General features: G+C 34.2%; 1 protein-coding gene across 1 annotated transcript; it reads right to left on the bottom strand.

Moving 5' to 3' along the window:
* Positions 1-1454: 1454 nt before the first annotated feature.
* On the bottom strand, positions 1455-6272 carry LOC132174912 (interactor of constitutive active ROPs 4-like). Its single transcript, XM_059586662.1, has 3 exons — positions 5937-6272; positions 3917-3992; positions 1455-2878 (listed from the first exon to the last, which is right to left on the bottom strand). The coding sequence occupies exons 2-3, from the start codon at positions 3928-3930 to the stop codon at positions 1585-1587; spliced, it is 1308 nt and encodes a 435-aa protein (XP_059442645.1). The 5' UTR covers positions 3931-3992; positions 5937-6272; the 3' UTR covers positions 1455-1584.
* Between the last annotated feature and the right edge of the window lie 8242 nt (positions 6273-14514).

The raw sequence follows: 14514 nt of genomic DNA, 5'->3' as shown, positions 1-14514 counted from the left end.
TATGACTGTTGGAATAAAAAAAAAAAAAAAAAAAACTATTAAAATATATTGAGTGTAATATGACTGTTGGAGAATAAAAAAAAAAAAAACTATTAAAATATATTGAGTGTAATATGATTGGAAAGAATAAAGAAATCTTTCAACAAGAATATTTAAGTAAAATAGTAAGAGTTAATAGTTAAAATGATGAGGCTAACGTAATTTGAAAAAATTTGGTAGAATAAATTTGATAAGGTGGATTTGATGTGAATGCTCTGAAATAGGCGGCTGGACACTTCCTCATGATTCTTACCATTGCGTGCTTAATTTCTCAATTGCGACGGATTGGGATAAGCCATATAACGTGTCAATTGCCACTTGTATATCTCTTGAATAAACAATATTATTGAACGTGTCTTCCCCAATGCAAACTCGTGCCAATCAATTTCGTTTTATTAATCTTAATTTGATTTACAAGGTAGAGCTAAGTAATACTATAAGTTCCTTTTATATCACTTTTGTGTCCCTTCAAGGATGATGTAATTTTTAAAATTACCATTAACTTTATGATTAATCAGTATTAGATTTTGATCGAATGATGATTTTAAAAGTTATTTTATTTTTTGAGGAACACAAGAGTGATACAAGGACTTCTAAAATTACTTGAGTACTTAGAACTTGATGTGTGCATAAAACATTTGAGTTTGTGGCTCTTGTTACCTAAAATGACAAGAAGCTAGCTGGTAAGTATAAAAGGATAAACATTAGGTAAAATTCACACTTAAAATTTGACTTGCATCGTAAAGTAAGAGCGCTCAAAAGGTTATATTCATATGGTCAATATTACACTTCACCATGTAAAATACTTGAGATCATAACATACTACCACATTCTACAATCAATGTTCATGACAGTCCACCCTATCAAAACTGACCTAATGGTAACTATCTCTTTTAATAGTTTCCCTTACCTATTAGTATTTAAAAACTTGACATTATGCTCTTACATAATACTAAAACATTTTAATCTAACCTATAAGTAGCCTCTCTTTGTGGCTCAACTACAAAGTCCCTACCCATTTGATTCTCATACTTGATGAGTTGCATTCGGTCCCATACTCTACTTGTTAGCTTGACTCTAATACCAAATAATACAAACTTTTAGTAAAACTCTCTTAAAAACTGACTTAAAAGGAAGAAGGCGTCCAAGAGTTTACATAAACATGGTTAAAGCTGCACTTAAACCATGTAGGACACTTGAAATCATTATCACAATAGAAATTAGACTAGAAAAGAGAATTGTTTTCATGCATAGGACATCCAAAATGATACCAAGTCAATAAGAGTGTCGATTACATTACTGAATAATGGGAACCATGTTCAGGCAGAGATGCAACAAAATGAACCATATCTGGCATCCATACAAATCCATCCAATACAGATTTGAATATACAAGCACCAACTACTGGGAACAAGATGGAGAAAATTATGAAACCATTAAAACATTAAGCACATCATATGCGAAATAGTAAGCAACTATTTCTGTCCCCCATTATACATACTTAGAAAGAGTGAAGCAGGTTTTAGACTCACCTTAGAGAGAGTCTCATTTCTGGCCCTTCTTTCCCCACAAGTGTCCCAACTTTCTAATTCCAGAACCCTTTCGCTTTCCACTTCCAGGACCATCATCCAAATCATCAGCCATCCTGGGTGATCCGCCAAAAGTAGAGTATCCACCACCAGCTGGTGGCTCAAATACACCACCAAACTGCTTATCCATGGAGACACATCTCTCATAGATCCTCCCGTTCATCTCCATATCCCCAGCAAGTACTGCTGCTGCAGCATCCGCTGCTTTTCTCCACTGCTCTGTCTGTACTCTCAGCTTCTTCATCTCGGCTTCCAATGCCTCCTTTGCTTCTTCCACAGCTTTCATCTTCTCACTCAGCTGAGCTGCATTTGCTTCACTTCTTTTCAGCTCTTCTCCCAGTTGGCTCAACCTCAAGGCCGTTTCTTCTTCTTTGATTTGAGCAGATGATATTTTTAAAGCTGCTTCAATCAGCTGGTTTCTCAGGTTCTCATTTTCTTGAATAAACACGTCTAGTTCCTTTTCCTTCTCTTCTAACTTGGCTTTTAGTATATGTATCTCATTGTTAGTCAGAGCCGAGTCATGGAAGGATGGCATCTCCGGCCCTGGATTTGCCGGTGGCTCTGTTGAAACGTCAATGGGTTTGGTTTCCGTTTCAACCTGATCGGTAAGGTGGGTGTGTTCAATCTTGGGCTCAACAACAGTCACTTTTTCTACTGGAACTTCAAAAACATCAGTTTCGTGCTGTTTCTCATCTGGAGCACTGGTATCATTTTTGATACAGTTAGATTCTTGAATTTCTGTAGGAGGATCCCTTCCTTGGATTTCCACCGGGTCAGGAACAACTGGCTTCTTGCTTTTCTTAGATTCTTGAATTTCTGTAGGAGGTTCCTTTCCTTGGATTTCCACTGGTTCAGAAACAGCTGGCTTCTTGCTTTTCTTAGATTCTTGAATTTCTGTAGGAGGATCCTTTCCTTGGAGTTCCACTGGTTCAGGAACAACTGGCTTCTTGCTTTTCTTCTCCAATTCTTCCTGAGCTTCTTTTTTGGCAGCCTCAGCTGAAGCCAATTGGTCTTTTAGAATCTTTAGTTCTTGCTGTGCTTGCCCAAGTTGAGATTCCAAATCCGCAATGCGGGTACCAAGTTTCTTCTGGCTTAGCGAATCAGTTTGGGCACTTCTTGGGGACCGACGATCTGCTAGCTTGGGACTCCGTTCGGTAGTTGGTCGATGATGCAGTGGATCAGAATCAGAACTTGATGTCCTGAGTGGATGTGGGCCTCGAGGAGACTGCCTCTGAGGCATTTCGGTTCCCCTGTTTATCATGAAGATTCAGGAAATAATTAACATCTAAGAAAAATCCACTTACACAGTTAAAGAGAAAATCATAAATCCTCGATATATAAGAAGAAACTATCCATAAGGCAATTCCTGTAATAGCTTGATGTGGGAAGATTATCTACTATACACACAGTACACCATTATAAATCTTGAGAACAGCCACACCACTGCTAAGAGTACAAGGAAATCATACACCAGGATTGGCCTAACCAGGATCTAAAAGAGGTCCTGGTAACTTACGTTGACTGAGGATCACATACATACAAGAGAAACTATGTTAAGACCAGCTGAAAGTAAGAATTGAATATTCACATCATTTTAATAAATGCAACTGATAAGAACAGATCTCAAACTTTGTTACGGAATGCCATTTTTGTGTGCATATAATTAAGAGTCATATTAGTGAATAGTCACTAATATGATCAAGATGCTGCAACTGGTGTTTCGAGTTTATTCTTATGATATGCAACATTTTCTATAATATAATCAACTGAAGCTCCTTAGAAATATACCTAATTGATATCATCAATTTGGTTTATGACCTCATAAATTAAATGATGCTATGCACTTGTTCATTTACTTGAAGATATTCAGCCAATGACTATGCAACTCGATCACATAATATATTTTTCCATATAGACAGTGGTGGAAGAGTTTGCACAAACAAGAGACCTGCAAATTTTTTATTTTATTTTATTATATTTTCGAATAGGATTTGATCGAACGGGACATTCTTGCAGACCTATTGATATGTACGCTAACAAACAACAAACAGGAATATAGCTCATGATTCCTTGTATGTCGTATCTTGCCTCAGAAAAATATTTTGAGAGGAGAAAAGAAGTCTTAATCTATTACAGTTATAAATAGAGAATTTTGTTCAAGTTGGAAAGGTTATATACATACATAGAGCACATTGGAAGACACTAGGATCTCACTATTCAGACAACTGGATTTGAAGCATGCAACATCAAATCCAAACCCATTTATAAATTGCATTTTTTTCTCTAACCTTGATCTTGGCATTTGATTTGCTTAAAGACTGTTGATAGAAGAAGAGAGATCAAAAGGAGCTTGAAGCTTGTGATCTGCAGAATACAAGCAATGATCAGATGGTGTAAAAATTGAAGGCTTTTAAATTAGTGAAATTCAGTAGATTATGGTGAAAATCAGACAGAAGGTGAAGACACTAATTTAGTAAAAGTCAGTGTGAGCTCTTGGAAATGCCATTTACATCCCAACAGAAGGCAGAAAACTTACCTTGACCCTTTTAAGTACAACATGTACTAATCTTCAAATATGTGCTATTAACGAAGAAAAGTCATAAAAAGGTATCCAAGTTTACCAAGTATTCTATTCTTTCCACTCTCAAAAGGGCAAAAAAAACAAAACAAAACAAAATTACCTAAACACTAACCAAACAAAATAACAGTTGTTTTTCCTTTTCCTCTGATATTGAAAAGAAAACATAAATTAAAAATGTGCTTAAGGCATCTTATGGCCCAAAAAAAAAAAAAACTTAATAGGCCATCTCACTCGAAAAATATTTAGACCTGGACGCCAGTGGCCATGTGGCCCCCTAGCCAATACATGTCTCCAAATGTACAAACAATTTTAAAGGCCTTAAAAATGAGAAAGATTCGAAATGCAATAAAAAAGTTATAAAAAATAATAATTATACAGAAGAAACCACTGTTTTTTTTATGAATAATAATTTATTAAAAGGAAAAAACCTCATATATATATATATAGACACACACACACAAGAGAAGCAACCACCCATTTAGGGTTCTCCATGCCTTCCCTTTAACTGAAACTCAATCATCTAAAACAATTAACACCTAATTCTTCTGTGAAAGGTCAATCAGACAAAGTTAGAAAAGAAAAACAACTTGTCAAATAGAATTTTATTAAAAAGTATAGAAAAAACACAGTGCCCCAACATAAAGACAAAGGTTTGAAGTCAGCCTTAACAGGTGATGGTGGGACTTTGTGGTTTTATTTATAAACAAAAGTGGGATCCCCTTCTTCTCTCTCTCAATAATGCCACCGATTCAAAAGCTGTCTAAATTCTGAAAGGTCATGCAGTTAACAAATACTTATGGTGGATTACTGATCATTTTTGTATTCAATTATCTTCATCAACTTTCTTCTAAACAACCCCAAAGGGCGTATAGTACACAAAAACAGTGTCATCAAGGAGTCCTAAAGCAGCATTAACTATATGATTTGAGCAATATTGTAAGTAAAACTTTTGTCTCCATTTTATCTCAAAGATAAAGTGGCTTTTAAGATCATCGTTAGATCAACTTGTTCCCTTTTATCCATAACCGTGACATAGCTTTTAAAATCATCGTTAGTAACATGTCCAACTTATAACATTACTCCAAGGTTGTCTTTTCTATTTAGCAAAAGAAATAATGGAAGTAATAACCATAATATAATAACAAGAAGAAGAAGTTAAAATCGAATAATTTGAATGCTTGGTTTTTTTTTTTTTTTTTTTTTCGCAAAACCCTAGGGCCCCCTCGTATTTCCCATTGTTTCAGGTGGGGTGCTTCTGGGACAGTGTAAAAGCATTTCGGTCATTCACTTTTAAAGAAAAAAAAAAAAAAAAAATCTCTTCCAGAGATTGTTCATAGGAGTTCGAGAAGGGCAGGGCAATTATGTCATTTAAGCATTTTCTTATCAGCTTTTCCAATGCTGAAAATCTGATGCGCATGTCTCCCAGGCATTGAAAATGGAGTATAGACAATTGATAATGATGACTATTAACGTGACAAATAAAGGTAAAAATTAAAGCCTGCGAGAAGATCTGAAGAATCACAAATATGAAACTACACATTTTACCACCACATTTTATCAACCACTTTCTGGACATCTAAACAGACCAAAGATGAGCAGAAGAAGCACAAAACTGGAAAACATATTTTTGAGCTAAGCCCAAAAGAAACTATAGAAGAACAAGTTGCACCCAAAAGAGGAAAAGACATGGTAAAGAAGATCAAAACAAGAAAGAAAGCGAAACTCACCTTGATATCTTTACACAAAGACAACGCTATCACTTAGCTACTTCTCTTATAGGATCTGAGTAGCTAGCGTTTGGGAGAACTCCATGAGAAACCAACCCACTTTGCAAATATCAGACACTGGGAGGTAAATCAGCGACTAAAGAGAGAATGAGAAATGCTCTGTTTTTTGGAAAGGCATGGACTGGGCGGTAAAAGCTGTATCAGCAAAGCTATTAATGAAGCTAGAAAGAAGAGAGCCTCTATAGAGAGAGAGAGAGAGAGAGGTTTGAAGTTTGAAGTTTGAAGTTTGAATTAAAGGTAGTGGTGACCGGTGAGCGTGTGATAGTGAAGCTAAGAAGAAGCAAGCGGAAGAGGACAGAAGGGTAGTTTTAAAGAAACGGGCAAATAAAATAGTTGTAATTTAAAGCTCGGGAAATCCACCCTGTCTCTTTTGCAGTGTTTTAACTCTTCCATATTTGTTTCTTTTCTAACTTCAAACCTTTTCTTTTTGTGTTTTCTATATTCTCCCACCCAACACTTGGGTCGCCTTTTTTTTTTTGAAACCACAAGAAACAAATATCAGATAAAAACAAAAGGATATAAATTTCCACTAAACAGGACTGTATGTATGAATTCTTTTTCGGGTTAAATATCCCTGAACGATTTTTATTTTTTCTTAGTTAGGTTTTAATTGTATCGTAAATTGTATCTAGCTTATGGTTAAAAATAGAGATGATAGTTTATGTTTAACTTTTATCTATAAATTGATGAAAATTTACGTCAATACCTTCAAAAAGGGACATGTGTTCATATACCTCATTTAAAAATTAAAAAACTAAAATAATTAATTAAAAAAAAAAGCTGGAGCCACACTTAACTTGCAAAATGAGGGTGGCCTAGCCTAGGGTGGTTTCAGCCATTCCAGACCAGTCGGTCTAAGGTTGGCCGAACAATACAATGTAGGGATGAAAATGCAGTTACGGTTAGTGGTTATTAGCTAAAAACGCTAACCTCAACCTCAACCGCCTAAGCGGTTAGTAAATCAAATAACCACATCCGCTAACCCCTAGGCAATTAGCAGTCATTAAATCAGAGAAAATCGGCATTAACTGCTAATCGCTTTTTAAAATGAAAAAATAATAATTAGAAAAATTTAAAACGGCATCGTTCAACGATAATACCTTACTACATACGACATTGTATCTAGAGTTTTATACTCTTTTATTTTTTATTTTTTTATATTTAAACCACTAACCCCTAGGTGGTTAGCGGTTTTTCCAAATCTTAAAACTACTAACCGCACTACCTTAGGCGGTTAGCGATTAGTGGGTGGCTACCCCCACTGCCCTTGGGGGTGGTTCAGCCACCCCAAGGGTAACCCTCAATATATATATTTTGGCTTTTTTGGGGTAGTTTTAGCTACTGTAAACTAACATTTCATAGAAGACATTTCAAAGTTGTTAGGGCCCCTAACCGCCCTCACAAAGAAGAATCTCGCTACTTATGGACAGATGTTTGTATGGAAAACTTCCAAGAATTGAAGAAGCGACTAGTGTTAGTGCCTATGGTTACATTATCTATAGAATTTAGGGATTTTCGTGGTTTACAATGATGCCTCGAAGAAAGGATTGTGATGTGTGCTCATGCATAATAACAAGGTTATCGTGTAGTGTACTCATTGGGTCAATTGAAGTGCTTCGAACAAAATTTCCCAACACACGGCTTGGAGCTAGTAGCAATCACGTTTGCTCTTGAAATTTGGAGGCACTACTTGTATGGCGAGAAATGCGAGATTTATACAGACCACAAAATCTTGAAGTATTTCTTTACTCAAAAGGAGTTGAACATATGGCCGAGAAGGTGGTTAGAACTAGGGCTGGTAAAACAGGTACCTGACACGACCCAATTACGACCCGCGAGGACCCATTACATGATTAATCTATACACGAACATGACCCGTTTAGCTAAACGGGTTAGTGGGTCTAATACGATTATAACACGAAAAATAGCTGGATAACCCGACACAACCCGTTTAACCCGTTTAACATAACCGGGTCATATTGGGTAGACACAATCCAACACGACCCGTGTTCTTAGAAGGTAACCCGACACGACCCATTGAAATATTTCAACCAGAACACATATCCATCACAAAATTCAGCTCTAAATACACACATTCAAATCACAAAAACACAAAAATTTCCAATCTGTATATCTAAAACACCAAAAAAAATCACATAAAAACATAAACCCTAATAGAAACTAACCCTAAATATCAAAGGCCATAGCCCAAAAAGAACTCCAAAAAACACATCTCACCCCGATCTACTAGTCTACATGTACATATCTTACAAAAAAACCCAATAAAATCAACAACACAAGGACCTAGTTGGATCCAATCAATCAGATCAGAGGCTGATCGGAACGGAGGTGAGAGAGAGAGACTGCCAATTAGGACTGAGCGACTGAGGAGGCCAAGCGTGAATCTAAGATAGAGAGTGGAGAGAGAGAGAGAGAGAAAGGTGCCGCTGTTCGATCTTCGATCCAAGAAAGAGAGAGTCCGCCAGTCCGCCGATGAGAACTAAGGAGGCCAAGCCAAGCATGATATTGTGATAGTGTGAAGAGAGTTTCATAGAGAGAGAGAGAGGCAGCTTCAAGGAGTTGGGCGTTGGGGGGCTGTGTTGGCAGTCGGCTGAATCAATGGCTGATGCGTTAGGGTTAGTTTAGTTTAGGGTTTTTCTTTTTCTTTTTTTCTTTTTTTTTTTAAACGGGTCTGGCGGGTCGACCCGCAAGACACAAATAGTAACCGGGTCTTAATTGGGTCAACTCGATAAGGCCAAACCCAATACCTGTTTTTTCGTGTCGTGTTCGTGTCGGGTTCGCAGGTCATGTCAAAATTGCCAACCATAGTTAGAACTGATTAAAGATTATAATTGTGATATAAACTACTATCCCGGTAAGGCGAACGTCATGATTTATGCATTGAACATGAAATCTACAATCAGACTAGTTGCATTGGGAGTTTCCCAGCCACAATTGAATATGGAGTTTGGGAGGTTGAAGTTGGAGGTCATTAAAGAAGGAACACCCGCACTTATTTTCAGCATGATTGTACAACCAAAGTGGTTAGAAAGGAACACCTGCAGATTGACTTTATCAAGTGAATAGAAAATAGAGAAATTAACTATCGTAGCACAAAATAATGTTTCTATTTTTTAGGGGTAATTATCTTTTTAGCCCATGAAATACCACGCTCCGTCAATATGCCCCCATGAACTAACATGCTCACCATCCGACCACATCAAACTACCATTTACTTACCAAAAACCCCCCTTTCGTCAGTTGTTGTGACAAATGCCCACATAAATTAATAGGCAAATATTCGCAACGTTTTACTCGCAAGTGTATAAAATCAAAACAATAGTATAACAGGCAAATACGAGATCATTCCTATAAGGATTGGTAAATTATGCTTAGAAGTAATTTCCTATTTAATTAACAGGTTTAAAACAATTGTCACAAATTGAATTAAACTAAAGAAATTAAAAAAAGAAAAAAAAAAAAGAAAAAGAAATACTAAAACTAAAATGATTAGGGTTTTGAAATCCACCGCTAACCATACTCAAATAAGATTAACAATATGCTAATATTCCAATTATCTCTAGATATCCAATGTTTGTCAACCTAAGGGCATGATATTTACTCCTTAAACTATTGATTTCCCTAAACAACGAACTAGACATGGTATCTACTCTAGTTCTTTTCTTCCCCAAAGGGCTTAGCATGATATCTACTAAGTTGTTATCTAAGGAAGCATAGATGTATGAAAATCGGCAACAACACATGGCCTAAGGCATGGTATATACTCCCGGTTCCCCATGTTGATTAGCCCAAAAACTTGTGATGGGGTTCTTTTGTCACTCTAGTAAGCTCAAGGCTCGGCCATCCAAATTGACTTAAATAGCATAAATCCAAACACATGCATATGATCAAATACATTTATATGAAGAATTCAAGTAAATAGGAAGTAATCAAATTAAACACCCTAAAGATAATTGTAGCAAAGAAGCCAATATTGTAACCCTAAAGAGGCATGATTAGGGCTTCAAACTAGCCTTGATTAAATTACTAACTACATAACAAAAATAAAAGGGGAAGAGAAGAAAAACTCAAACTCCTCTTGATCTACCCTTCAGTTTTTTTCCAGAGTTTGTGTCTGCTTCTCCACACTTGATTATGAAGAATAGAGAGTCTATTTAGAGAGCTTAGGAGAGACCTAGAAGCCCTTGTAATCCTAGGAAATTTGGAGGTTTATCTCCTAGTTCAATTAGGATAAATCCAAGTGCAAATTGGAATAAGATTCGTCCAGATTTGAGTCCTTATATTGCGGGACAATTTTGGCATAACAAATGTCCGAATTAGATAAACCCTATTTCACAATTATTTGTATCAGTTTGAGTTAGCTTTTTCAATGCCACTAGTTTCACCTCAATCCGATACTTGAACCGAAAGTTATGGTCAAAATATCGAGACGTGTGCAGAATCTAAATTTGAATCAAATTCGATTTTTACTCCAATTAGAGAAATTTCGAATTAATCATTTCCTTAATTTAATTAAACTTAACCACATCATATAGGTCTTCTATTATGATTGGTTAGGCTTAACCACATCTTCTAGATATTCTCAAAGTGTGCTTTAAACCCAAAGTTTCTAGCTTTTTCCCAAATTGCCCTTTAAGCTTGTAGCTTTTCCAGAAATGCTTCATTTTCTTCAAAAACTTATAAAAAGACATGAAACACAAAATAGAAACAAAATATCACAAAATAACAAGACTAAGAGATTAACGTATGAAATTAAGGTGCTAAAATATGTATATTTTAGCACTTATCATCAGTCAACCACGTTAAAAAACTTGAAATGACACAAATACCCTAACTTTATAAACAAAAATTACATATAATACCTTTAAAATTAAACAAATTAAAAAATATATATTATTAATGTATTAGTATCAGTTTCAATAAAAAAAAAATTAAAAAACCAAATAAAATAAATATATAAATATTTTTTTAAAAAAAAATTATAAATTAATTAATTTTTTTTTAAAAAGTTAATATAAAAAATTAAAAATTAAAAAAATTAAAAAAAAAGGTTAAAAAAGACTTAAACTAAAAAAATATATAAATACAAAATCAGTCAATGTGGTTAGCTTAAATTAAAAATCCATTCGTGTGATATATAATAATAATAATAATAATAATAATAATAATAATTCAGAAATTATTTGGATAGGCCAAAATAACAATTTAGTCTCTGTAATCAAATTTCGTCAAAATACTTAATGGATTTCATTAGTGTATCATATCATCACCAATAGAATGATGATAAGTGTCATTCTAAATAAATAAAAAATAAATATATAAACTAAAAAAAATTATCAATTAATTTCTTTTTTAAAAAAAAGAAAAAGAAAAAGAAAAAGAAAAAGAAAAGAAAAGAAAATAGGCAACCACCCCATTGTGGGAGGGGGTGGCCTTCGGGCCATCCTAGATCTGGTTGGGGGTTGGCTGCACACCACCCCCTGAGGTGGTTGGGGTGGCCACGCGCCAACCCCATGGGTCAGGGTGGCGGCAAGCCACCTCTGGGGGTGGCCAACGCTTTTTTTTTTTTTTTTAACTAATTTATAAGTTTTGTTTTTTTAAAAAAAAAGTTTTATATATTTATATTTTTTATTTGAGCGAATTTTTGTCTTTTAATGATATTTAACGCCGAAATGAGAATATTCCATCTGATTTAACGAGGTTGACTAATGAAGAGGGGTTTTTGGTAAGTAAATGGAAGTTCATGGGGAAAAAAATGTAATTACCCTTATTTTTTTTAATGTTGTTTTGTTATGAATTATTTGAAATGCAGTAAGGATTTGTTTGAATATTGTTATTTTTTTTATGTGTTGATTTGTCGACTAAGTTGAGTATATTGTAATATTTCATAACTACGTAGATATCTCTTTTTCTGATTTTTATGGGTGTTTATATATTTATTTTGAGCTTAAATCTTTCATTCCTTTTTTTTTTATTCTTATAGATATGATCAATAATGATTATAGCACTCAAGATGATACAAGTGATAGTGATTATGGTGAAGTGGAAAATGAAAATTATATTTTATTCTAGCAGCTGAAACAGTAGAATTTGTTGAGAACTATTATATGTCATATATTGTGATGAGTGCCAAATATTGCATATTTGGATCCCTTAATTTATATTAGTTAATCTTTTAACTGTGTCGTTATTTAATGTTTTGTGTTTTTAGTGTTTAGTAGGTCGTTGAAGAAAAACTACAGATTTAAAAGGAAAAATGCAAAGTTGGAAAGAAATCACACTTTGAGAAGACCTAGATGATGTGATTAAGTTTAACCCAATCAAGGAAATGATTAAATCGAAATTTCTTTAATCGGAATCAAAATTGGATTGGATTCAAAATCAAATTCTGTACATGTCATAGTATTTTGATCATAACTTTTTTCTTAAATATCGGATTGAGATGATTTCAGCAGTATTGGAAAGCTAACGCAAAATAATACAAGTCGTTGTGAAATAGGATTTTCCTAATTCGAAGGGTTACTATGCCAAAATCACCCCGCAATAAAAGGACACACATTTGGACGAATCCTATTCCGATTTCAGACTATTATTTTGACTGAGAGATAGACCTCTGAATTATCTAGGTTTACTAGGGCTTCTTGGACTTTGCTAAGGCTATAAATAGACCTCTTTGCATTCAATAAAAGATACACAAGTCCAGAGAGCAAAATTCTACAGCTTTTATCTTTAGTTTAGTTTTTCTTTAGGTTTAGGTTTAGATTTTATTTTTATGTGGAGCTAAATTCCCAACTAAGGTTGGGAATGAAGCTTCACCGATGAAGAACAATATCAATTTTATGTAAGTCTTTATTTATCCGATTTTATTGAGTTTTATATTTCAATTTTTTTACTTCTTTTCAATTAGATTGAATGATTCTTGGATATCTTTTGTGATTCAAGGATACACTTGATGATTTGAGATCATTCAGTACAATTGAGTGCTTGACTTTATTTGCCTAAAAATTGGATATCCCTTGTGATTCGTTCTTCGGATACATTTGGTGTTTCAATTAAAATGGGATATCTTTTGTGATTTACGGATACATTTGATGATTTAATTGATATTGGATTCATTTTGTGATTTGTGCAATGAATAGATACATGTGATGGTTTTGATTAACTGTTGAAGCATAGTAAAACATATTTAAGATTTTAATTGTGAGAACTTCGGATAAATATTGATGAACATAGAGTATTTTGTTATGATTCGGTGAGTGTGGATTCACAAACCTTAGTCTTTATCTTTTGTTTTATTTAATTTAATTTATGTTTATCCTTTAATTTTTAAAACTCAAAATTCAAACTTTTTTTGGAACTAGGTTAGGATAAAATTAGTTTAGTTATAAATTGTTTTTCAAAAACACAATTCCTTATAGAATCGACCTTGCACTTGCAAAACATTATATTGCAAACAATTCGTGCACTTGCGAGTTAAAATAAATTTGCACAACATATTGCAAATGAACCTTGTATGACCTCTTCACAAATAGGTTATAAGTGGGTTATGGAGATTCTACAAGGTAATCCTAATAGGTGCAAACAAAATTTTAGAATGGAAATATAAGTATTCATTTACTTGTGTCAAGAGTTGAAGGAAAGATACCATTTAAGAGGTACTAGGAGCATAACGATTGAAGAGTTGGTGGCAATGTTTTTTAATACTTTAGGCCATGGGGTTGAGAATAAAATAGTGCAAGAAAGGTTTCAACGTTCAAGGGAAACAATTAGTAGACATTTAACTCGTGTTTTAATGATTGTTTCAAGAATGGTAATCGACATTATTAATCCTATTGATAGGGAGTTTATGGATATTCCAGACAAAATCCGTGATGATAAGCAGTATTGGCCATACTTCAAAGATTGTATTGAAGCCACTGATAAAACCCATGTGCCAGTTATAATTTCTCCATCAAAACAAATACCATATATTGGTAGAAAATATACTCCTACTCAAAATGTTATAACTGTTTGTGATTTTCATGTGTTTCACCTTTGTTTGGACTGGATAAGAAGGTACTGCACATGATACACGTATTTTTTTTGGAAGCTATTCGAAATGAAGAATTGTGATTTCCACACACCCACCTAGAGGTTTGTATTTAATAAAAATAACAATTAAGAGTTATACATGAAGAACAAAAAAAAAAACTTTTCAATAATTTTTATGACCATTATTCTTATATTTTGCAGACAAGTATACTTAGTAGATGCAGGATATCCTCACATGAAGGGATACATGGGCCATATTGATAAGTGCTAAAATATTCATATTTTCAGCCCTTAACTTGCATGTTTTAATCCTTTGGTTTTGGTTAATTAGGCTATTTTACTTCCTTTTTGTATTTTCTTTGTTTTTTAGGCTTTTGGAAGAAAAGAAAGCGTTTCTGGAAGAATTACAAGCTTAAAGGGCAAATTGGGAAGACCTAGAAGATATGGTTGAGCTTAGCCAATCATG

The sequence above is a fragment of the Corylus avellana genome, chromosome ca3, assembly GCF_901000735.1.
Source record: "Corylus avellana chromosome ca3, CavTom2PMs-1.0".
NCBI classification, from domain to species: Eukaryota; Viridiplantae; Streptophyta; class Magnoliopsida; order Fagales; family Betulaceae; genus Corylus; species Corylus avellana.
Note: the sequence above shows the minus strand (reverse complement) of the source record. Positions and strands in the feature narration are given on the sequence as shown.